Raw genomic sequence first — 21,992 nt, 5'->3', positions numbered from 1 at the left:
ATAAATTAACGAATGACGTCAGTTAAAACTGCATTACTATTGGCTGTGTGTAAGCCACGCCTTCTATGACGTTGTGCGAGGCAGGACTAGTTAAAGCCACATTTACACGCTGAGAATCCAAACCGGTGTTAAGAAACATCCTTAAATCTATGTTTACTTGTGTAGTACAGATTTAAAGATTAACTTTATGTGTCGATCGACAGACAGCACAAGAAAGCTCAGCAAAAGCTGAATAACATTTCACAAACTTAGAGTTGACAGACTTTAATGACTATAACATCTCCACTTTAGGAACAATTTTACTAACAGTCCTTTTTTAGTGAGTATTACAACTTATTGCACGTGGAGCTGCGTCTCTGATGCAGCATTTGAGTGCTGCAGCCGGCGGCACTTAAAAAAAAAAAAAAACAGCTGTGGACAACATGTCGTGTCAACACGTGTTTGACAGCGAGGCTGAACTGACCACATGTGGACCCTGTGTTGCAGGAGCAGAGGGGGGCTGCAGCAGCCATGGCGGGGAAGGGTCGTGGAGTGGCCGCCTTCACCTTCAACATCGAGGCTCTGGGCATCAGCAGGGGCTGCATGCCAGAAGCCAGGGTGGGGCCCAATCCGCTGTTTCCAGTAAGTACTGGCTACTCACTCACGATGCAGAGTCCTCCGTGACATATCACATTTCTTCACAAGGTTTAAATGTACATCTAAATCCCTGACAGTTTAACAAGGGAGCGATTTCATTCCGTTGTTCTGTTATCAATGGAAATAGTGGGAATGCAAAGGAGTCTTGGCTTTTGTATGGTTTGTTTTGAACAATGAATGTGTGCAAAAATGTTCTTGTAAAAAATTTGAAGTAATTTTTTCTCCATAATTGAAAAAAGTGTTGCTGTCTTATAATTTACACTTTAAAATTTTGGCGTTATGTGTGTTGAGGGTGTTAACTTTTCAATGATACACATTCAGTATAAATGTGTGAAATGGGTAGTAAAGCAGAGAAGTATATTCGTGATAATGATGTTAGGAGTGAAGCCTTGTTTGGTCAGTTTCCTTTATTATTTGTTTTTCTTTCATCGCTTTTACAGATGCATGGATTTTTTATATTTCTGATATTTTAGTCATTTTTAGTTGCACTGTTTGTAAAACACTGTAAGCATTGAGTTTGAGAAGTGCTGTATAAAATTATCATTATTAAAGACTTTGATATACCTCCTCTTAGTATATCTTTGTGTAAAACACACAAATCAAATGTATCTGTTATTGTAGAATGCATCAATTTTACTTTTCGGTACAATATAGGGTACTTATGCAAAGTGGGGTTTTGAGGCACTGGAGCCAGCTGACTATATGAGCAAGGGCAAGTTGCAAACTTGTACATGTCCTCAGTCCGTACATTTATTCTCATAAACACGTGATTTTTGGTTTGCAGGATTTTCTTTTGGTTTCAAACAGAACAAAAAGTCTTGCATAAGGTGAACATGCAAACTCCCCCTCCAAGCCTGCATTTGAGTTTCACTAAAAGGCGAACCTGCAAACCACTACACTACATGAATCATCAGCAGAAAGTTATTTTTTTGACATTATGGGTAATTTATATTTCACTGTCAGCAGCTGTGTCCAGAGCAGACTGTTACATATCCTGCCTCCTCTTCTTAGTGGTGTTAACCAAATGCAAACTAACATATCCAATTCAAAATGAACGTAGTTGTTAACATTAAAAGTTCTCCTTCAGAACACAGAGTTCAAACCAGTTCCACTGAAAATTGGTGAGGAGGAGGACTACATGCTGGCCCTAAAGCAGGAGCTGAGGATAACGATGCAGCAGCGACCACACAACATTACATTTCCGCCCAATAAAGCCGGTGAGTGATGGTGCCGTACGTTAGAAACCTGCCGCGTTGTCAAAAAGTTGCAGCAAGACAGGGAAGATGATGCAGCTTTTAGGAACTGTGTGATTTAATTATTGTCATATGTATGAAAAGGAGGGAGACATATTGAGTTACAGCCGCTTTCTCGCCCGTTCCTTCAGTGTGTTGTTCCAGGCCTCTTGTCCAGAATCATGTTAAACACAGTATATCCATAACAGGAGATCATTTCCCCTCCAACTAATCTTATTTTGGATGTCAGATACTTTAACAATAATTTGAAAAGTAATATTCAGTGGTATGTACATCTTAAAACTTGTCTTTGTTCAAATGAAACAGAGGTGGAGAGATACGCAGAGAGGTACCTGAAGCAAAAACGGATTCGAGATGAAGACTGGACTCCAGGTATTTATGCAAAAACAGTGCAATGGGACTGGAGCACATTGTGAAAAGTGCAAAATAATCTAAATACTACATTTTATCTTATAGACTGGAACCTATTCCCAAAAGAATTAAAGCCTCAAATAAAAAAGGCTCACGTTAAAGCAGGTAGGTAAACTCCACTGTGTGTGCAACGTGATTGAATTGTGCCAGCGTCATAGTGATGGTAAAGTGAGCTCGTACAACAGGCGCAAAGAAGGAAAAGGCGAAGATTTCGGGAAAAGACACAGCAGCGATGCTGAGCAAGTTAGATGTAAGCTTCTCCTTATGAACCGAGCATTACACACACTTCATTGTCTCTGTAGGCATTTGATGGGTTTCTTTAGTGAAGGCATGGACCTCCATGCTGTAAAGCTTTATCTATTCTGTAAAGTGCAGAATTAGTTTTTTTTAATTGTCAGGAATTAGAAAAGAAAGATGACAATCAGGAAAAATCTGACGACGAGACGGAAAAGAAACCAAAGAATGAGGAAGAGGAGGAGGAACTTGAAGCGGAAGAGGTTGACGAAGAGGATATAGAGGAGGTTTGTTCAGGAATCAAGTCAAACCTGCATTTGTTGTACATTAAGATTGGTGGTAAGGCCTTGAACGTCATACACAATTCCTTTGTTTGCGTTTAGGACAACGACTACAACGAGAGCTATTTCGACAACGGTGAAGATTTCGCCGCGGACAGCGATGAGAACATGGATGGTGAAGGCACATACTGAGACTCAACCAGCCTGACGCGTTCAAGTCATCGAAATATTGTAGATGAGTGAGGAATGCTCTTTAGAAGAGTGACATTTTCATTTTGTTTTGAGTGATTCTAACAGATTTTCTGTAAAGAAAAATGTAAATAAACATTATGTGGGCACACCAGCAATAATTTACTCAAAATATATTTATTTAGTCTTCATCCTGCAGCCAGTTTCCACAGGTTGAAAGGCACATACTGTCAACAACACGTCTTGTCGTAAAACATAAACTGAACACAGTGATGTGATGAGAGTTAAAACGGCTGGATAGAGTCAAACAATTTCACGTATTTACAAATGAGTCATAACGGGAATAGTGTGCATTTCCCTTTTTCTCTCCATGCTCTTAGAGGTTATTCTTTTTATAAGATAATGCAGCTGTCCGGGCAAACTAAAGCAAAGACGAGTTCAAGCAAATTCAGAAACAATTCAACTCAATACTGACAGTAAGTAAAGACTAAAGTATATAGTCTTAAAATAAATTAATTCTGATTAAACATGGCAGCAACTGCCCCCCCCCCCCCCAAAAAAAAACAAAAAACAAAAGCGCACTGGAACATAATTACTAACATGGCAGCTGAATATTGTTTCAAATCCAAAGAATAATTGTTTCACGAAAGCTAAACTGAGGAATGCATGTCTTGATTGGATCTAGGCTTACCGGTAATTGTGAGCAGCTGATTAAAAGTTCATAATGCGAGATCTCAAGTCACCTACGTTCATCCATGGAGTCTCTGAAATGTAGAAAAGGATCAAGCCTACATGACATCGGTCTGGCATCTAGGAGAAACAGTTGGACCCACCCTCTATCAATGCACTATACAAAAAAAGCAAATCAATGGACAGACGAGGAATGATTGCAGTCATTATGTTTGAGTCATTATGAAATTACTGTTCCCTCCCTCAGCGATCCAGATTGCACAGTTGTAAGTAAATATTTGTCGAACTTTAGGTCCACCCACTAAAGTCAATAATTGGATCCCTGCTGATGTCCATTAGCATCGTGTTCAGGTCCAGAGTTGTCCTACAACAGGAAAAGTCCGAACTATTGCACACTGGTGTCAATTCGGTGTGTCGCCATGATGGCTGACGTCAGCTTTAACCAGAACCTCATAGTACAGCAGATAAAACACAGGTGTCACAATCCCAACCACCAGCATGATGGCCACAGCAGTCCACCACCTCATGCCCCAGTCCGCCCCGTAGTAAGGGTCCTTTCTCTGTGGGGGTTTATACTCGCTTTCCAACAGTGGCTGCTGTTGCTGCAGCTGTAAGGATGACACAACCTCATTGAGGCCGGTTCGAGGGGGCACGGTGCACTTCACCAGCCGCTCGATGTCCTTGTCCTTCTCCAGGAGGAATCCTTCCACACTGTCCGTGGAAGAGCAAGAGTCTGTGGAGCACTCGGAGGGGAGGGGCGTGACCGGCGAGGTCTGAGGATTCCGTCTCGTGTCTGTGGGAGCCGCGGATTTGTGGGGACTAGCAGTGTGAGTCTCGGTGAGGACGCTGAATCGCCTCACGGGAATCTTAATTGAACGCAGGGCGAAGAAGTCCTGTTCTGTCAAGAGGTTGTTGGCACGCTTGAGGTCAGCCACCTAAAATAGAGATCACAAAAAGAAGAATTTTAGTATCAATAGGATTCTGTGACCACCAGGTTAAATCAAAAAGTGAATTTCTTCCCTATTGTGAACAAACTGAATCCCGAGTGTGTAAAGTGAGCAGAGCAGCAGTATTGGGAATCGGTGTGTGACATGATGTTGAAGTTGACCACATCAAACAGAGCGTTCAGCTTTTACAAGAATGTGCAACATTGTAATTTCATGCCGAGCTATGATTTCATGTTGAGATGCAGTCCCTCTGAGTCGAGGTGAATCTGCAGGTCTAAAGAAATAGAACACAATGAATACACAGCATGCATCTAACCAAAACGACTGTTGCGTAACTGAACTGCCGCTGCTTCTTGTATGCGCCCAGTCACTTGCCCACACATTTGTTTGTATTACTGTTTAATTTTGATAATAGCCAACAACTGGAACACATGTCATTTTCTTGCCTGTTAAGAAGGTGGAGGAGAATAATTATAGATGAGAAAAAAACCAGCAAGTGATTTAAAGGGGACATATCATGCTAAATCCACTTTTTTAGCCCTTAAATGCATTTTGGTGTATATTTAGAGTGTTTAGAAGTACAGAAAAGTTCAAAGTAGTCTCTTCAGGTGCTCCGTTGATATCTTTATATTCTGTTTTGGTCATATTTTGCGATCGGTTTCGATTTTTCTATTCTCTATTACGTTTTTTGAACAATGACGTCACAGTATTCTCAGCGGAACTGCCAAATTAGGACATCGACGTTTCGAGCAATCCGCCATTTTTGTTTCTCGCTGCGATTTTGTAGTCCAACCGAAGTTACGAGAGGATAAGTCGAAATGTTCGGTTGTTGGATGTAGTAACCCACAAGCTTCGTTACACCGTCTCCCAGCATCAGAACCTTTTCGAAGTGCCTGGTTGAGTTTTATTTTTCACAGAAATGTACCCACATCTGTGGGTAAGGTCATTTTTGTGTGCGCGAATCACTTTAAGGACGACTGCTTCAGCAACCTCCGCCAGTATAAAGAAGGATTTGCCGAAAGACTTGGTCTGATTGAGCGGTCAGTTCCTTCTATCTATGGAGACGACGAACAGAGCACTTCGGTAAGCTGTATATAACGCTAAAAAGTGTGATGATAAGACGTCCCTGTCATTGTTTTGTTAGCATTAGCAGTTGCACCGTCTTCATATGTTAGCGCTGTGTGCTCGTTTTAGATTATAATGTAACTTCTGTGTTAAATAGTCGTTGTAATACAGGCAGTATTGTAGTAGTGGGCATGGATGGAGAAGTTAGTGTAAATATAGTAACACACCATTGCGTTACATCCATATGAAGACGTTGTTCTGAAGGTGCATCATCGTCATTTTCATCTCGCTCCGCCGGGTCCGACTCTGGCTCCAACATGTATGGCTGGATGGACAAATCTTCCGTTGTTGACATTTTGTAAATAATGTGTGAATATAAAGTTTCTGCGCCGCTAGATAATTGTATCTGTTCTATCAAACTACAAAGATGGCCGAACAGGGTGACGTTGAACCGAGTGTGACCTCTGCAACCTGGAGAGGAGGAGGGGTATGAAGTGTGTCATTTGCATTTGAAGAGACCGCCCCAAAACGAGTTGCTCTCAGAAGCGCATCAGAAAAGGGGTTGAAAAGGGGCCTGTGGAGCTATAATAATGAGGAATTCAGACCCAAGCATTGCAGTTTCGCGTTGTATAGACCACAACTGTATGATTTATATGTAAAAAGGAAGGATTTAAAAGCATGATATGTCTCCTTTAAGGTAAAACCAAACACAGTTAAGGTCACATTACAGATGTAAACTTAACAGTTTATTACTTTGAACGGGAGAAAGTCCAAATTTCTATGGTATAGATTTTGGTTATGTTGAGCTGTCATTAAATTTCCTTGTGATTAAATACGAGTTGTTTTCAATCAGCTAGACTTTATAGTCATTTTCTTTCACATCTGCAGCATAACTGTCCTGATCAAAGGAGACTAATTCTATTTGTTCATGAATTCATGAACAAGTAGTTTATTTGTTTTACCCTAAATGCACCGTGGTCAAGGCACGTCACTTAATATGTGTAATGCATTGTTGAAAGCAACAAATGAACCTGAATAGAAATGAGAAGAAATACATACTGAACAATGGTACTGGAGGGAAATGCTGATTAGTGTGTCGCCCTCCAGGATATCTCGAGGAAGGTAAATAATATCATCCATTCTCTCTTTGGAGGTGCTCCTTCGTAGCCTTTCTCGGCCGCGCGGTCGCAGCTCGTAGCTTTCTCCGTCGTCCTCCGACACTTCGTTGTCTGAGCCATTGTTCCCAAACAGGTAGGCGTGACCTCCGTTGGCAGGCTGCACCATGGTGGCAGACTGAAACCCATAGTGCTGGCTTCTGCCGGACATTTTTCTTCACTGTACTGAGAGAAGAAAAAACACATTTGAGAGCTGAGACTTAAAATTGAACAGCATTTCCTTTAAGAAAAGAAAAAAAAGGAGTTCAAGAAAACTATTTTGGAGTGATAATGATTGGGTGTATGAGCAGAAGGAAACACCTCATTACACATATGTTTAAACAACATTGAGGAAGTTGAAGTTGTCCATATATGGAGGTCAATGCCGTGTTGACTTTTCAGTTTCGATAGTGTGGGAGTAAAACTGAATTGTTTCTGAAAGGGTTATTCCCTGTTAACAATTAGAGCGACAGCATTATTCAATATAATAACTGAAAGTGCTGTGAACTGATGAATTAATGACAATTAGCGGTGGATTTCCAATATATTACTCGACTAAATAATGCTGGTCTATACAGGAGTCAAAAGGATGAGAAGAAATGTAATCCAGCCATTAGAGGATGATGGCATCACAGTATATAAACAATTTGTGGAATTTTTATTATAGTTTCTTAGAAACCATAAGACAACAAAACATTTAAAAAAAAAATAATCAGCTGAACATTTCTGCCTCATTACTCGTCGTCCACCCAGCTCACCTCAGTATGTTATCTTATCACATACTGTAACCAGCACATCTCTTATCACAGCTGTTACGCAAGTTCACTGACTGAGCAACGCTGAGAAGCCAAAGAGTTGTGGTCTGAAAACCGCAAATTACATGCGAAGCACAACACATTCAGGTTACATCCCGTTACTTCTACCACACAGAAGTGGCCCCAAAGTGACTAAATCAGTTTAATATCCACGCTCTGAGGTCCGCTGGGGATTTACAAGTAAGCCAGCGAAGATAAATCCAACCAGGCTAAGCTAATGCTAATGCTAAGTAGCGTCTCCCCAGTGTTGTTAAGCTACCGCTAGTGTTTGAGCTGCGTTAGTGTCGCGTTGGTTCTCTGGTTACTGTTGATGCATTATGTCGTTTGGGTGAATCGTTAGGAATATACTTCACCTGAAAGGAGTGACCCGACTCGGTCAGTCGTCCTGGGTGTTTCTCATACTTCCCACGGGATTACTTTCGCCCTCACCTCCAGTTGCTTCTATACCTGCTTTCTCTCTCCGCTGTCTAAACTCTGCTCACGCCACGTCTACAGAATATTGACGTGATGACGTAATCACCGATGACTCTTCCGTCTCCTTCTGTTTGAACCACAAGGTGGCGCCAAAACGTCAAGTTAAACTCGGAAAGACATAATACACAGTATGTGTTTTCTGGTCCCGATGTGTACTCTCATTGCAGTTTGAAACCACCGCAGATATTTTAAAACGTTATTCACACGTCCTGGTAATAAGAAATTTAAACAACCCAGCATAGTAGTAGCAAATGAATGGATTAATTTCTCATCGTCACTATAAACCAAAATATTTCTGATTTTAGTGCAATTAAAGAAGTGAAAGAAAGCAGGCCTGCAGAGATATGTCTATGCATATTCATTTGCTTGGATAAGGGGTGAAACATATTTCAAAACATAATTCGAGTTGACCAGGTTCTATTTGCATTGACAGTCCTACATATTTCAATGTGAGAGTCAAAGGATAGGTCATGGTCAAAAGTTTCCCACAGTGCTGCTGGAGATTCAAGCAATCCCACCCAGTGTGTCTATATTTTCAGATATTCTAAGATGTCTTTGGTTAAATATGATAATTCTTGTTTTATCTGAGTTCAGGAGCACAAAGTTGCTTCTGGCTGGGGGGACTAAAGTAAACGTTATGCAGAACTGCCATAGTAAAATAAATAGATTTCTTTCCTTTTTATGTTTGATAAGATATCATGATTAAAACAAACAAATGAAAACTGAAACTCATAATTACTTTGTTAAACACATTTTAATTTTTTTAAATCAAGAAATAGGTGTGTGAGTGTAAATAGGTGCAGAGTACCGATTGGCAGGGAGCAAAATGCACAGGAAGAAAAAAACTGCAAAAAAGAAAAAGAAACTAGAATTAGCAAAAATGCAAAAATCGCATCATAATAATAATTATTATTATTATTAGTATTAGTATAACAATAATAATAATAAGTATTATATACTGTTAAACCACCAGCAACATCATATAGTTTCTACAATGTTGCATGTTTGTATAACATAAACATGAGAAAATTAGAAAGTCTTCGACCGTGTCACTCAGTTCACCACCAGTTACCTCCAGTTTCTCCACTAAAGTAAGAGTTTCAAACTCATACTCCAGTAAATAATCAACCTAATTAATGTTGATTCTTAACTGTTGTTAACTCTTCCTGCTCATAAACTGGTATTTGTGACGACTCCCTCCTGTGCTATAAAGCAGGGCCTAAATCAGCACCGAGCAATCAGCTCTACAATACTTATTTTTCTTACTTATCCTAAATAACAAGGAGAAATAAAAATGCACACCAGGTAAAAGCTCGGGTCACAGGAAGCTAAAAGAGTTAAGTTCTACTCAGTGATTATTTTTTGATATTGTTATTATCATGTATTTGCTCATTATTGTTAAACTTCCTGTTGACAGATATAAATGTCGGTGGGTATCATGCCATCTGTTCACTTTGTAATAAAAAAAAAAAATAGCCTTGTATGTGATTACGCATAAACATGATAAACAAACTGAACAAATACAGCGTTTGTAGAAAAGGTTAAGATGTTTTTGAGGTTGCTCAAGTACAGAAGCGTGTACTCAAGTTGACCCAGGTGTAGTTTTTGTCTGCTGCTTTGCTTGCTCGGCTCGCGGGGTGGCGCTGTCCTCCACCACACCGCGCGCACCCGCGAGACACAAATGGGATTAAAACATCTTGTCTCATTAGTCAGCGGTCGAGAGACGAGCCTGAGTCTCTGAGTAGCCACAAACTGGCCTTCCCGTGAGGACAGTGAGCCGTGCTGGGACAGGACCAGGACCGGGACCAGGACCAGGACCAGGACCGGGACCTGTCACATGGCTGCAGGAGTCCGGACTGGAGCGTAGAGCTGCTGACCTGCGGGAGAACCGCGCTCTCTGGCGCTTTCAGTCCCGTTAGATGACAGACGCGCTTCATCCCATGGTGTTCACCGGGAACTCAAAGCTGCCGCAGGAATATCGGATCGATTAGGCTTTTTGTTTTAGTTTTTTGTTTTTGTGTTGTTTTGAACTGAACAATACAAAACGATGGCGGTATTATTTGCAGCTTGAGAAGAGGTGGAAGTGAAGCCCCCTGGAGCGCTTACTGATGTTCTCCTCAACAATAAAGATATTGCAGTAATTCATCGTGGACTGAAAGGCCAAGCAAGGTGTCAGGTAAGTTCACATGATTTATATCATGCCGGGTTTCTTTTCCGTTTGTTGTTGGATTGGTTGAGATAAGACTGAGGATGTGTGGCCATCAGCAAAACTTTGCAGGATTAATTTCACAGAGAGACCTGAGGATGATATGATATGGCTTTGTTGACATATGCTCACACACAAGCTTTAGATTTTTTTTCCCCCAGAAATGATTGGTGACTCTATCCACAATTGCCAGAGTAGTGGAGTAATAGTTGAGAGGATAAAGAAAACAAATGAGGAGCGATCCTCCTCATCAATTATGCCAGACAGCTCAAAGCAGACTCTTTTGTGCGAGACTATAAGAAAACGATTAAAAGTGGTTGGCCACCGCTAATTTCCTTTTGCGCCCTGCCAAAAATACCCCTCGGAGCAGCTAATAAAATTGAAAAGCCTAAATATTGATTCAGCGCAATCAGTAAATGAATGGCCGAGTAGCCCATTGAGGACGGAGACAAACGCTTCCATGGTTACATCCAGGATCTCCAGTGTGATTACTGCGCTTTGTGTGGGGTTTCTCTCTCGCTCCCACTGAAATAAAACAACAACTGCCACACATGGTGAGCCCGGGGACCCTCTCATAAAGACTCCGCTGACTAATCTATAGGCGTACTCGGGCCATAAGTAATCTTGGCACACTTTGAGTTGCGCACATGTGTTGCTACTGTTAAATAAACGAGTGGCGCCTGAAGCCTCATTGTGCTGTGAGTATTTCACGCAGATGTCCAGGCTCCGTAATTTAGACCAGTTGACGGGGTGGGTGTTTTTTTTTTAGTTTTTTTTTTTATTCAGTATCTGAATATGTCCTCCTTATCTGTAATTGATTTGACATGATGTCATCTTCGTGCGTCTCCTCTAAATCTCTTTTGTTGCCTCCTCAGTGGTGCCTCAGCAGAGTTAAATCCTTTTCTCACTGGGGAGGAAGGGTGGGAGCTTCTCCTGTATCCATTCAGCTTTTACACCTGCTCTTCCTCAGCCACGTCGTTTACTGGTAACTCTTTCTGAAACGTGTCCTCGTGGCATTATTGGATCAGCTTCATTCTTCTTTGTTTGCAAAGAATCAACAAAACTTGGCAGAATAGTGAGGCATTAACTGTTTTTATTCCCTGATACCTCTGCCCAAATTATCATGTCACAGCAAATTGGTTTGTGCAGATCTGGATCCTCTGAGGTCCCCACTTGCTCGAAGCTCTGGCCCTTTGTTTGTCAGTGTTTATGTCATCGCCTGGCAGGGGTCAGCCTCCATTCGCCTGTGTGAGGGGCTGAATGTGATTCACTGGGCGGAAACTGTTTTACTGCCTGCCTCTTTTCCCTTCTGTCTCACCCCCCCTAATGGCTGCACAGTACAAAAGGGGGCAGTGCCATAAACAGAGACTGTTCATTGATGAAAGGTGCTCAAGTCCTGCACAGTGCAGACAGGACGAGATTGATGTTCGGTGGGGATGAGAGGGCTTGCATTCTCCGTGTGTGGTGTTCGAGGGGTGTAGTGCATGAAGGCGCAGCTCGACATACACTTCATCACCTCGCAACAGGCTGCCCCACTAGTCTGATCGGGGGGGGGGGGGGGGGGGGGGGGGGGGGGGGGCAAGAGTTGTAACGCTTGTCTCTATCTGCTGAGTGACGGACCTTTGTGAATCTGAAGAGGACCTTTGAATGGTTACGCTGTATGTGTAGAGGCTTGGCAATCCACAGTAGTTTGATATTACTTCCAAATTATGAAACAAAATCTCAGCAGATTTCTGTCTTTCCACGCTCTCTTTCTTCACGTGGCGAAAACTCAGAACCGAGAAAAGTAATTATTTACACAGCACATTTCATTACTCGTGAGCCTGACACAATAGACACACTTACACTCGTCTTTTCCTCGGCGTGAGCTCTACATTTACAGTTTTTATGACGTGGGAAGCGAAAACCAGCAGAGCTACCGACCATACATCTCATATTAGTTATGGTCTGGTTTTCATTTCTACACCTTCAGAGAGCGCCGCCTTTCCCACTTTCTTTCTCAAATGACGGTTTTCTTCATGCAGAAGAATAATTTATAATGCATCGGGGCAAGGCCTTTCCAGATGCATACCTTGGCACTATGTCTCGGCATCTCACTGAATGCTCTATAGAGTTTATGAACCGGTGTTAACAAATCTGAAACACCAAATCAAATTTCCGCAACTACGTTTCTTTTGGAGAAACAGATTATTTGCCACACCTTGTTGTATACCATTTTGAGGTCACGAAACCTTCACCATGTCCTTGCAGATTCTTTGAATGTGTTGAATAATGAAAATATTTATTGAGACTAAAGAAGGGAAAGAAACTGCCGGCACATGAATGCCAGCCATTGAACACATGGACATACAGTAGTTATGTGTTTTTGATCTTGTGTGAATTCAAAGCGTTTTCTGTATTGTACACGCTGAGCAATTGATTTCTTTTAATGTGGTATTAATTTTGTGAGATTCAGAGATAATTATTCAGAAAGATACCGTACATTTCTTCACGGCCATGTCTCTCAGTGGTTGCTTTTATTTGCAATGTACCTCTTTTCAATCTTTTCTGTTCAATAAGATAATTTCTTCAGTGGGCAGACAGGCTGGATCATTTTCCGCTCCAGTATGAGACATTTAAGAGGCTGTGAGCGTGTTATTGGTTCAAAGAAAAGAACACAGCGACCAAGTACATAACATTATTAATAGGATGAAAAAATGAGTAATTTGTATGTGCTGCCATTTGAGCTCAACTCACACGGCCTCAGCTGGCCTCTAATTAACGAGCAGTACGATACCCAGTGATAGTAAGATAGGAAATATGCTCATTTATTCATATAATCTTGTTTGTAATCTGAACTTGGATCGTTTGAGGTGCAATGCCAACAGCGTCCGTAAACTCTGATGAAGCTGTTTTTAGATGTAATGAATCAACAGGTTCAGGTCAGGGGGAAATGCTTTAGAAGGTTCTCTGGGATACTCAGACGTCAATTTAAGAAAATAACTTGTCAGCTCGTGCTCGTGTACATCAGACAGTATCATGTTTTAGTAGTTGTTGCCCTTGGAGCAGCGAGACAGGAAAGTAGTGGGCTGTCAGCAACGGCTGAAAATCTTGTGGTCTCCATAGTAGGCCTGACCAACCGCACGCTGTTCCCGGTGAGCGGATCCGAGTGCGGCCTCAGCCTTGACCTCGCTGTCAACTCCTGTACTCCCGCGTCACAAGCGTACAGGTTTTATGTCAATACGCACACATTTACTGTTATATATCGTTCTCGCGAGTGACAGCATAAAGCAGGTGTTCATTTCTCTCTGTCAGTAATATTCTTGAACGCCTAACTCTTGTGATGTTAGAAAAGCCCGCCGAGCAAAATCAAAGCATTTCTCGCTGCTGTTCTGAGGCTAAGCCATGGCCACATCCAACAATAATCAGTTACTCCACTGAAAATAGTAGAACTTGCCTTCAATTTCTTCGATTTTGTCGTTAGATTTATGTTCCGTGAAACGTGCTTCTGAAGAAAACGTTGACTAAAGCACTTACATTTTATTTTAACTTGCAAACTGCGTGGAAAACCAGTGCCGGATGCTCACATAGCAATGCCCTTTGATCAGATGTCCAAACATGGGGGGGGGGGGGCATTCATAGAGGCTGTGTCCTCTGCTTCACATTAGTCCGGCTAGACATGATACAAATTAAATTAAGACTGAATGAGTGTTGAAAGCTTCTATTCTTTTTTCTTTTTTCACTTACCATTGAAGGGCATGTTATTCCTTGGTTTCACAGCCTTATTTGATACATGAACATCCCTAGTTGTTCTCAGTTCATCCTATTCTTTATACAAGCAGGCCCCCACATACGTCTATGTGCCTCCTTCAGTTTCACCCAACGTGGAGCCACGAGGAACACACCCCATGTGTGTCCTGATCCCATATCCACATTTCAGCTTTGGTGGGTCACATGCTGTTTGAATGTAAAGACATCATTTTGATATGTCATGTGATTTGCGACAAACACATAAGTACATGTTGTTAATGTCTTTGTGCTTTGACGTTTATCATTCCAAATGACAATTCTCTTTCTTTGTCAGTCGAGCAAGTTGTTTTTTATTACTGCACAATTTTTGTGAATTAATTGTAATGAATCACACTTATCTTTCATATTTAAAATGGTGTCATTTAGATTCTTATGATTCCACAGTGCATGGAAACATAATCTATCACACTATTTCAGTCTTTCACAATATGTATATTGTGCAAGTTGATTTTACAATAAAGATAAATGTATAATATATTATGCATCTCTCCGCCATCAGTCCTGTAAGGAACTGGATGAATTGAAATTAATTGAAATGAATTCTCAAAGCTACTAACATGTTTTGTGGCACATATGTTGGCATCTTACCAAAAATCCATAAAGAAAACCTCTTAATCTGTTTCCAAATGATAAAACTTATTCAAACAAAATGAGGGATTATGTATAATATTTGTGTGCACACTCATCCCTCTACCAGCTGCTCTTTTTTGTTTTGTCTTTCTCTGTTTCTCCCCCAGTTCTCTCATTGTGATGTTGTTGGTCATAGCAGAGGAATTCCTAAAGTAGCTCTGGCTGGCTGGTTCCGTGGTTGAGATGTAGCGACGGGTGTTTACTGTTGTAAAAGGATGAATTCAGCCTCATGTGCCTGCCAATATGGATAATAGCTTTGTTATTAGAACGTCTGAAGCCAACAAGACCATGTGATAATACAAAAGAAATAACTGCTCAATGTTTTTCTGTGAATATAATTTTATTAGTTTATTTTTGTGAGCTGTGACAGCTGTTGACTTGTCCTGTCGCCCCGATGCCCCTTTATGATCAGCGACACAGAAGCAGTGAGCACAGCCTTTTCTTTAAATTTTGCAGATTTATCGAGAATACTTCAAGCGTTTGGTTCGTCCTCAATACTACCATCTGGCCCTTTATTTCTTTCAGTGCTGCAAAAGCCAGAGAAAGGAGCTGTTACACCTACTGTACCGTAGATGTGTGTGCTGTGCGTGTCCTTGTTTAGACATGATAGAGTAGAGCCGAAAGAAAGGAAGGGAGTCTGAATAGGATGGTTTGGATTCTGCTAGAGGGGAGGCCAGCATGCCAGAAAGTGGGAGAAACAAAAGAATAGAGGACTGTGGCAATGTTAAAAATGCATACAAAACACAAGAAGGAGCATGAGGGAACAAAAGCCTGCATCTTAAAATTGTGCCCTGGTCAGTGAATCGTAAAGCCCTGCTTTTTCTCAGATGAATATACACCCCCAATTTTGGGTTGCCTCTCTGTTCTGTGAACTCTTTTGAAATGCAATTAGCATTTCATCCAAGCCCAACCAGTTACATGCGATGAAGTAATACCCTTTCTAATTTGGCCCTTTGGTCTGTGAAGCTATGGAGAGCACAACCTTGTTTAATCCCCTGAAAGTGTTTTTCTGTCTGCCTCCATCACTGTGTGTCATACAGGCTAATCAGTCAACCAGTACTCAGACTGGAAAGCACTCTAAATTGCTCACGCACTGGTTCCTACTCAATTGGAACCTCTTTCCTTTTTCTCTGTCCCTTCCTACCCACCGTTTCCTAAGAGGAAGGAAAAAAAAAAAAGTCTTGTTTTTAGTTAAGGATGCGAGATGCTGCTGGCTCAAGTTAAGAGCAGCCGACCACGGCCATGTGGACAATACCTCAGGAAAACTCTCCCTCTCTCTGTTTCTTTTTTCACAGTAAAATGCACACTTGATTGGCAGTCTCTTGCCCCTCAAGGAGAAATGCCTGGTTTCAAAAGTATCGTCTGACAATAGCTGGAGGGCTGACCTCATGCATTTTTGTTCTCTAGAGAGGAATTCATTCAAATGTTTTCTTGGTCCCCCTATCTGGAATGGCATAATTTGGTTGCAAATCAGACACCGCCATCCTCATTTCACAAAATTCTCTCCCCCTCCTTTTTCGTCGGACTAATGGCAAGTTTTCTGTTTTTGCCCTTGAAATAAATAGAATTCCGTTTTCTGGCTGGCGCTCTCCAAAATAAGCCTGGTGAGTAATGCGACGTTCTTGTCGGGTTTAATGATGTATGCTTTAGACCTACTCACTTATTAGGTTTTTTTAATTTCTTCTCCCAAGCTTCTGTGTATGGCGAGAACATTCACTGATCTAAAAATACGCGGCGCAGAAACTACACGTGAAGTGCAATTATGGGCTTGTGTGTTGACCGGGAATGGCAGCCACAGCCACGCTGGGTTGAGAACGGACGGTGGGTGGTTTCTGAGGTAGCGGCTGACACACACAGGGCTGGTGGCATCGCTTAGTGCGGGGTGCAAGTCAAACCAGTCCAATAAACAGGGCTGAGGAAGCTCCATGGGTCTGGGCCAAACGTAGCGTTAGGTTTACTAATACAAACTAAATTTTCACAGTTGTCCTTTGATGGAAAGATAAATATATCTTTGAGTATATTAGAACACATAGTTGTATTTTTAATAAACTTTTGGATTGCATATTTCATTTAATGTATTTAAGTTGCTATTTAGCTGCTGTTGGCAACACATTTTGAACAAACTGTCAATCGAAACAATTAAATCTGCGTTTTTGATGTGTGTAATGGCCTTGTCCGAATAAATTGTCTATTTCACCACAGGCCTGATTTCTTTTTCCAGTGTTTACAACACACAAGTTTTGTCTTAGCAAGCCTCCCTACAATTTATTAAAAAGACTAATGCACATGAAGGCCCTTTATCACTGCCTCTTTCTCTGTGCCTTTCAGTCAACCACACCATCTGCCTCTGTGTATGTGGTTGTTTACTCATCTGTTTATCTCTGTCAGTCTCAGTTGTACTTTCTGTTTGCACGCTTGGATGTGAGTTTGTATCGCAGAGCAGCGCAGACATTCCAGGAACATTGTTATATTAGTTGATGTTAATGACAGAGCAGCTTCTCCTTGTGGCCAGCCAGAGCCGTAAGATTGATGAATTAGATCCCATTGCAGGCCTCCCAGTGTCATACGACAGGCGAGCTGTGTGTGTGTGTGTGTGTGTGTGTGTGTGTGTGTGTGTGTGTGTGTGTGTGTGTGCGTGTGTGCGTGTGTGCGTGTGTGCGTGTGTGCGTGTGTGCGCGTGTGCGCGTGTGCGCGTGTGTGCGTGTGTGCGTGTGTGCGTGTGTGCGTGCGTGCGCGCATAGGCTTTTGTCTAACTGCCAGTTATAACCACATTCGCTTCATCATGGGCGTCTCAGGACCAGGGAAGCCTCAGGGTAGGGACGCCACATGGGAAAGCCCTTGATTAAAACTCTACAGACTGTTACCCCACACACCCTCAACCGAAAAGGAAGTGAGGCGATTGCTTTACTACTTTTCAAAGCATAAAACTTGCAATACTGAGTATTTCTAGTGAAATAACAAGGGGTAAGGCACAGTCCTTGATTATGGTTACAGAAGGTGGTGTTTTGTCTCGAGAAGCTCCTTGTGGTGAAGAAAAAAAAAAGGAATGTCTTTGGCTGGATCTGAAAGGACAGAGGTGAGACGTATATGTAATAGAAAATAAAAAAGTGAATGAAATTCAGTCAATGTTAAACATGGCAGCGTGTTTCATCCATCTTATAATGACATATATGAATAATATGATCACATGACTGTCTGCAGGGAGCACATGGCATGAGGAGTACGGTGAATCTTGCAGTGTCACGCTTACTACCATCGTCTGACGATGAAGTCTTAGGCCTACAGTAAATAATTCATGGTCAAGATTACGACACAGAGGCTACCGTCAGGAGAAACCCTATCGGTATCTGCGGTAAGCACTGACCCCAGGAGCAGCCCTGCAACCAGACACCTCTTCACCACCCCTGACAAGGATATCCATTAGGTGTGTGTGTGTGTGCACACGTGTGTGAGTGCGGGAGTGAGTGTGCCAGTAAAGGATCGAGTGTGACAGCTTTTTTTTTTTTTTTTACCCTGGCATGCTGTGTGCGGGGGGGGGGGGGGGGGGCGACAGGTGACAGGGTCAAACCACCACAGACCAGCACTGATATTGTCACTTTGAGGCGTCACAGAGCTTTTCATGTTGGAGACTGCCAAGAGAGCTGTGAGGTGACGAGCTCCAGATAAAGAACACAAGAGAGTTTGGAAGACAAATAGGGTTAGAGGATTACAGACAGAGAGAGTCAGGAAATGAAGATGAGTGAGGGATTGCAAATGAAATATATTGGAATACATTCATTCATTCATATAGTATTTGCTCTGTGCATTTGTGCGTGTGTGTTTGACCAGAGCTCTGCTGCGCTGCAAAATGTCCAAAATCTTTCGAAATATATTTTTCTGGTTACCCAGGATATTCATTTAGTCTATTCTGAAAATATATTGTCACTGCCACTATTGGATCATCTAATAATTAGGATATCAGGAAAAAGTGAAAATTTTGTCAAAAAGTTTTCTCAATAAAGTCATTTTGACTTGAAATTCTAAATTATACAGAGTAACGAGACAAATGGTCTTGTTAAGAGTGATTACTGTGTGGTGATACATTTGATAATGTGTCTGTTGTAGCTATATTCCCTGCAATCAGAGGAAAGTGAAATTAACTTTATATCTGTTATTGAAAACAGGTCTGGGATCAGGTCTTAACACATCCAAATAACAGCTTTTTTATTTGACAATTCATCAGAATTTATTAAGTATGTCACTTTTGCAAATGTAAATACAAAGTTGCTCTGTTTAAATGAATACAACTTAGTGCCCTAGATTTTTTTACTAATATTACAAATACTCCATCAGAAATAAGTATCTTTGATCAGTGTGAGGGAAACAAAATCTTTAGTGTCCCTTATGTTACCACATTGTGAGTCATTCTACCAGAAGTTTGAGTAAACAAATTATGACCGCCAATTTCATGACATTTCTAGTTTAGTTTGTGATTTAATATTATGATCATCTGAAATTTCACAAATAAATAAAGTTCAAATATCGTCAAAATTCATTTCTTATTCTCTCAACCTGTGAAAAGAATATTTCATTAGTTTTTGGCATTTGTATTTTGAAATCGGGCTGCAAAGAGTGGGGATGGAGGGGCTCCATGTGGCCTCCTGCTGCCAGTTGCCAATGTTCGGCCCAAGTGGTCCATATGTTATAGGGCGCTATTATGTTTACAGCGAAGTTGCAGCGTTGTTTGTGGCCTGTTAGATTGCCAGGCCCCTCTGCGTTCAGCCCAGCCATCAGCTTTTGGTCCTTTGGCCCACTGCTAGACAGTGTATTTTCTCTGTACTGTCCCGGGCTGTCACTCAGCGGTCTGAACCTTAAGACTGCATTTTAGATGCATATACTGTGACCGGTCTGGCAAAGGCATCCATGTGTGTAAATGTGTGCTATATGGGCGACAGCCTTTCTGCACCTCTCTACATGAACTCTGACTCCCAGTCTTATCAATGTCAGAGGTCTGCGCCAGGCTCGCCATGCTGCCTTCAGCCGTGACTGACAGGCCCCTGTGGGCCCAGTAACCCCTGGGGTCAAGGTTGGCACAAGCTATGATGCCAGCACAAAAACCGCCCCGCCGCGTTTGAAGCAGACCTGTGCCATCCTCACAGCATCTGCTTTGTATTAGACATCTGGGTCAGTGGATGAAAAAATACCCTCACTTTTGTTTTGGTGTGTGGTTGCTAGGAGTTTGGAGGGTGGGATGGCTGCTATCGTCGATCAAAAAGATGGTTAAAGTGATCTCAGGCAATCATTTGGAAGACTGGAAATACAAGGCTAAAAGAACCATTTACAGACTACTTGTGGGATCTCTGACTTTTTCTTCCAGAGAAACTGAAGCCAACGTTGAAGCAGAATTTGTTATCACTTCCTTAGTGTATCTCAGTGTCTATAGAAGTCAGATATCACTCGACATCCAATGTGAGCATTGAACAGCCTCTGGGACACGTGTGGCAAAATGCCCATCCCGACCAGGCTGCAATTCCTCATTGATTCAAGGTTTTTAAAAGACATGAATCAAATGAAAATGTATCTACTGTATCTGATGCATGCAGTACAGCTGTCCAGTTTACCCAGTTAATGTACTTTGTACTTGTGGGTTTAACTTTCTCTTTTTTTTTGCTGTGTTCAAAGATTTGAATCATTATTATCAGATAAAACATGCAAAGAACTACAAGAACGTGATGCGAGGCAGGAACAGCTTAATGATTCAACATACTGTTTTTTAATGAAAGTAATATCCCTTTTGAATGGAAGTGAAAAGTCGTGGCTCGTCCCCTCACAATATTTTATGTGGCACACCACATAGAAATTTCATCTTGCACTGCAGCACGAAGGTTCCTGGTTTGTTTACGCTGGCTGACTTTTTGTGTTCAGTTTCCATGTTCTTCCTGTGTTTTTTTGTCTGGGAACTCTGGCTTCCTCCTGTAACACAAAGCCCAAGGTCAGGGCTGGCCAGGGCTGCAGCCCAAGTGGCTGTAATCTCCGATGGGACGTTCATGTTAACATGGGTGGGCGATCTTTAAGCGTACATGGCAGTTACTAACCACAGTCATATGAGCTGTTTTTTTGTGGCCACATTTCGGAGACTGCAGACTTGGTTTTTTTTTTTTTTTCGGATCTCACCAAAGTTTTAACTAATAAATGGAAGAGAAGAGTTGGTCTGAGCTGTGTCTGCTGTTGTGTTATTCTGCGTTTTCATGGAAACATTAACGGGAAGACTAAGATTACATTCAATAGGTTATTTGAGTATACCACAATAGAGATGATTTTCATCAAACAAAAATGCCTGTGGCTTGTTAGGCACAGTGGCTTAGTAAGAATAGACCTCTGGTGCCTTTACCCATCAAGTGTAACTCAGTTAGGCGGTCTAGCAGATCCACTTTAGCAGGTGTTTATATCCAGTGAAACTACACAGACCCAGTATCCGTCTGAGTAGATTATTAGGTTAGTTTTAGTCAGGTGATGCAAGAGAGAGGCTTCATAGTTTTTCACTCAAGCATTCAGCCAGTCATTCAGGAGGTTCCCAGCCGCAGGAGAGGGAGCAGAAAAAAATAACAGGATTTATTCAAAAAGGGCCCCTCTTTGTCCTGCAACACGCTCACCTCTGTTCCCCCTTAGCCGCACCCTTTGCGTCCCCGCCCTGCGAACTCACAGCGCTAAATCCTTTTTTGATGGATTTCCCAGCAATCTGTCGTCTGCTGGCATTTCCATAACATTCAGCCACACAGGCCCTTGACACCAGGTATATCAAACAAACTCTTACGCCTCATTGCAGTGATGTCCTTGTCGTATCCATCTTATCCGCTTCAAGTGGTTCTGACAACATCTTCATATATTATACTGTCAAACCTGACAAATTAATGAATGGTCTGGGAATGTCTCTAATTGTTATAACAGTAATGGAACAAAAATGGGATATTTTGAATGTCTAACTTTCCATAATGATTTCTAACCAATGAGAAAAAAAAAAAAACCCAAACAGGCATGACTTCATTCACCATAGCTGCTGATGTTCTGGTTCAACCTTGTAATTAAGAGCAAATATTTTCTAAAAGACATAACATGTTCTCGCTGTTGGAAAGGCTGTGTGCTGCAGCTTATGAATGGGATGGGTAAAAAGCACCGGAGAAGGAAAAGACGTGACGGTGTGGCCGCTATTTAGCTTCAGGCTGGCTCCACCTCACTTGT

The 21,992-nt window shown here is 41.8% G+C and overlaps 2 protein-coding genes across 3 annotated transcripts; one reads left to right on the top strand and one right to left on the bottom strand.

Moving 5' to 3' along the window:
• Positions 1-191: 191 nt before the first annotated feature.
• On the top strand, positions 192-3,160 carry polr3g (polymerase (RNA) III (DNA directed) polypeptide G). The gene is made up of 7 exons (XM_080466735.1): positions 192-621; positions 1,724-1,853; positions 2,196-2,261; positions 2,346-2,405; positions 2,486-2,550; positions 2,699-2,821; positions 2,918-3,160. The coding sequence occupies exons 1-7, from the start codon at positions 511-513 to the stop codon at positions 3,005-3,007; spliced, it is 645 nt and encodes a 214-aa protein (XP_080322861.1). The 5' UTR covers positions 192-510; the 3' UTR covers positions 3,008-3,160.
• Positions 2,253-8,168, bottom strand: lysmd3 (LysM, putative peptidoglycan-binding, domain containing 3). Of its 2 annotated transcripts, none has more exons than XM_080466733.1 (3): positions 8,029-8,166; positions 6,766-7,046; positions 2,253-4,629 (listed from the first exon to the last, which is right to left on the bottom strand). In XM_080466733.1, the coding sequence occupies exons 2-3, from the start codon at positions 7,030-7,032 to the stop codon at positions 4,096-4,098; spliced, it is 801 nt and encodes a 266-aa protein (XP_080322859.1). In that variant the 5' UTR covers positions 7,033-7,046; positions 8,029-8,166; the 3' UTR covers positions 2,253-4,095. The 2 variants fall into 2 exon arrangements, with proteins under 2 accessions (XP_080322859.1, XP_080322860.1); XM_080466734.1 differs by having other exon boundaries at positions 3,153-4,629; positions 6,766-7,041; positions 8,029-8,168.
• Between the last annotated feature and the right edge of the window lie 13,824 nt (positions 8,169-21,992).

The sequence above is a fragment of the Lipophrys pholis genome (assembly GCF_963383615.2).
Source record: "Lipophrys pholis genome assembly, chromosome: 7".
In the NCBI taxonomy this organism is placed as follows: domain Eukaryota; kingdom Metazoa; phylum Chordata; class Actinopteri; order Blenniiformes; family Blenniidae; genus Lipophrys; species Lipophrys pholis.
This window is presented reverse-complemented; position numbering and strand designations above follow the sequence as displayed.

What these genes read in the sequence shown, in the direction of transcription:
- polr3g (XM_080466735.1), top strand. Translation starts at nt 511, where the DNA reads ATGGCGGGGAAGGGTCGTGGAGTGGCCGCCTTCACCTTCAACATCGAG. An exon ending in ATTTCCGCCCAATAAAGCCG is followed by an intron (nt 1,854 to 2,195) that starts GTGAGTGATGGT and finishes CAAATGAAACAG; the next exon opens with AGGTGGAGAGATACGCAGAG. An exon ending in ACGAAGAGGATATAGAGGAG is followed by an intron (nt 2,822 to 2,917) that starts GTTTGTTCAGGA and finishes GTTTGCGTTTAG; the next exon opens with GACAACGACTACAACGAGAG.
- lysmd3 (XM_080466734.1), bottom strand. Translation starts at nt 7,032, where the DNA reads ATGTCCGGCAGAAGCCAGCACTATGGGTTTCAGTCTGCCACCATGGTG. An exon ending in CCCTCCAGTACCATTGTTCA is followed by an intron (nt 4,630 to 6,765) that starts GTATGTATTTCT and finishes TCTCTATTTTAG; the next exon opens with GTGGCTGACCTCAAGCGTGC.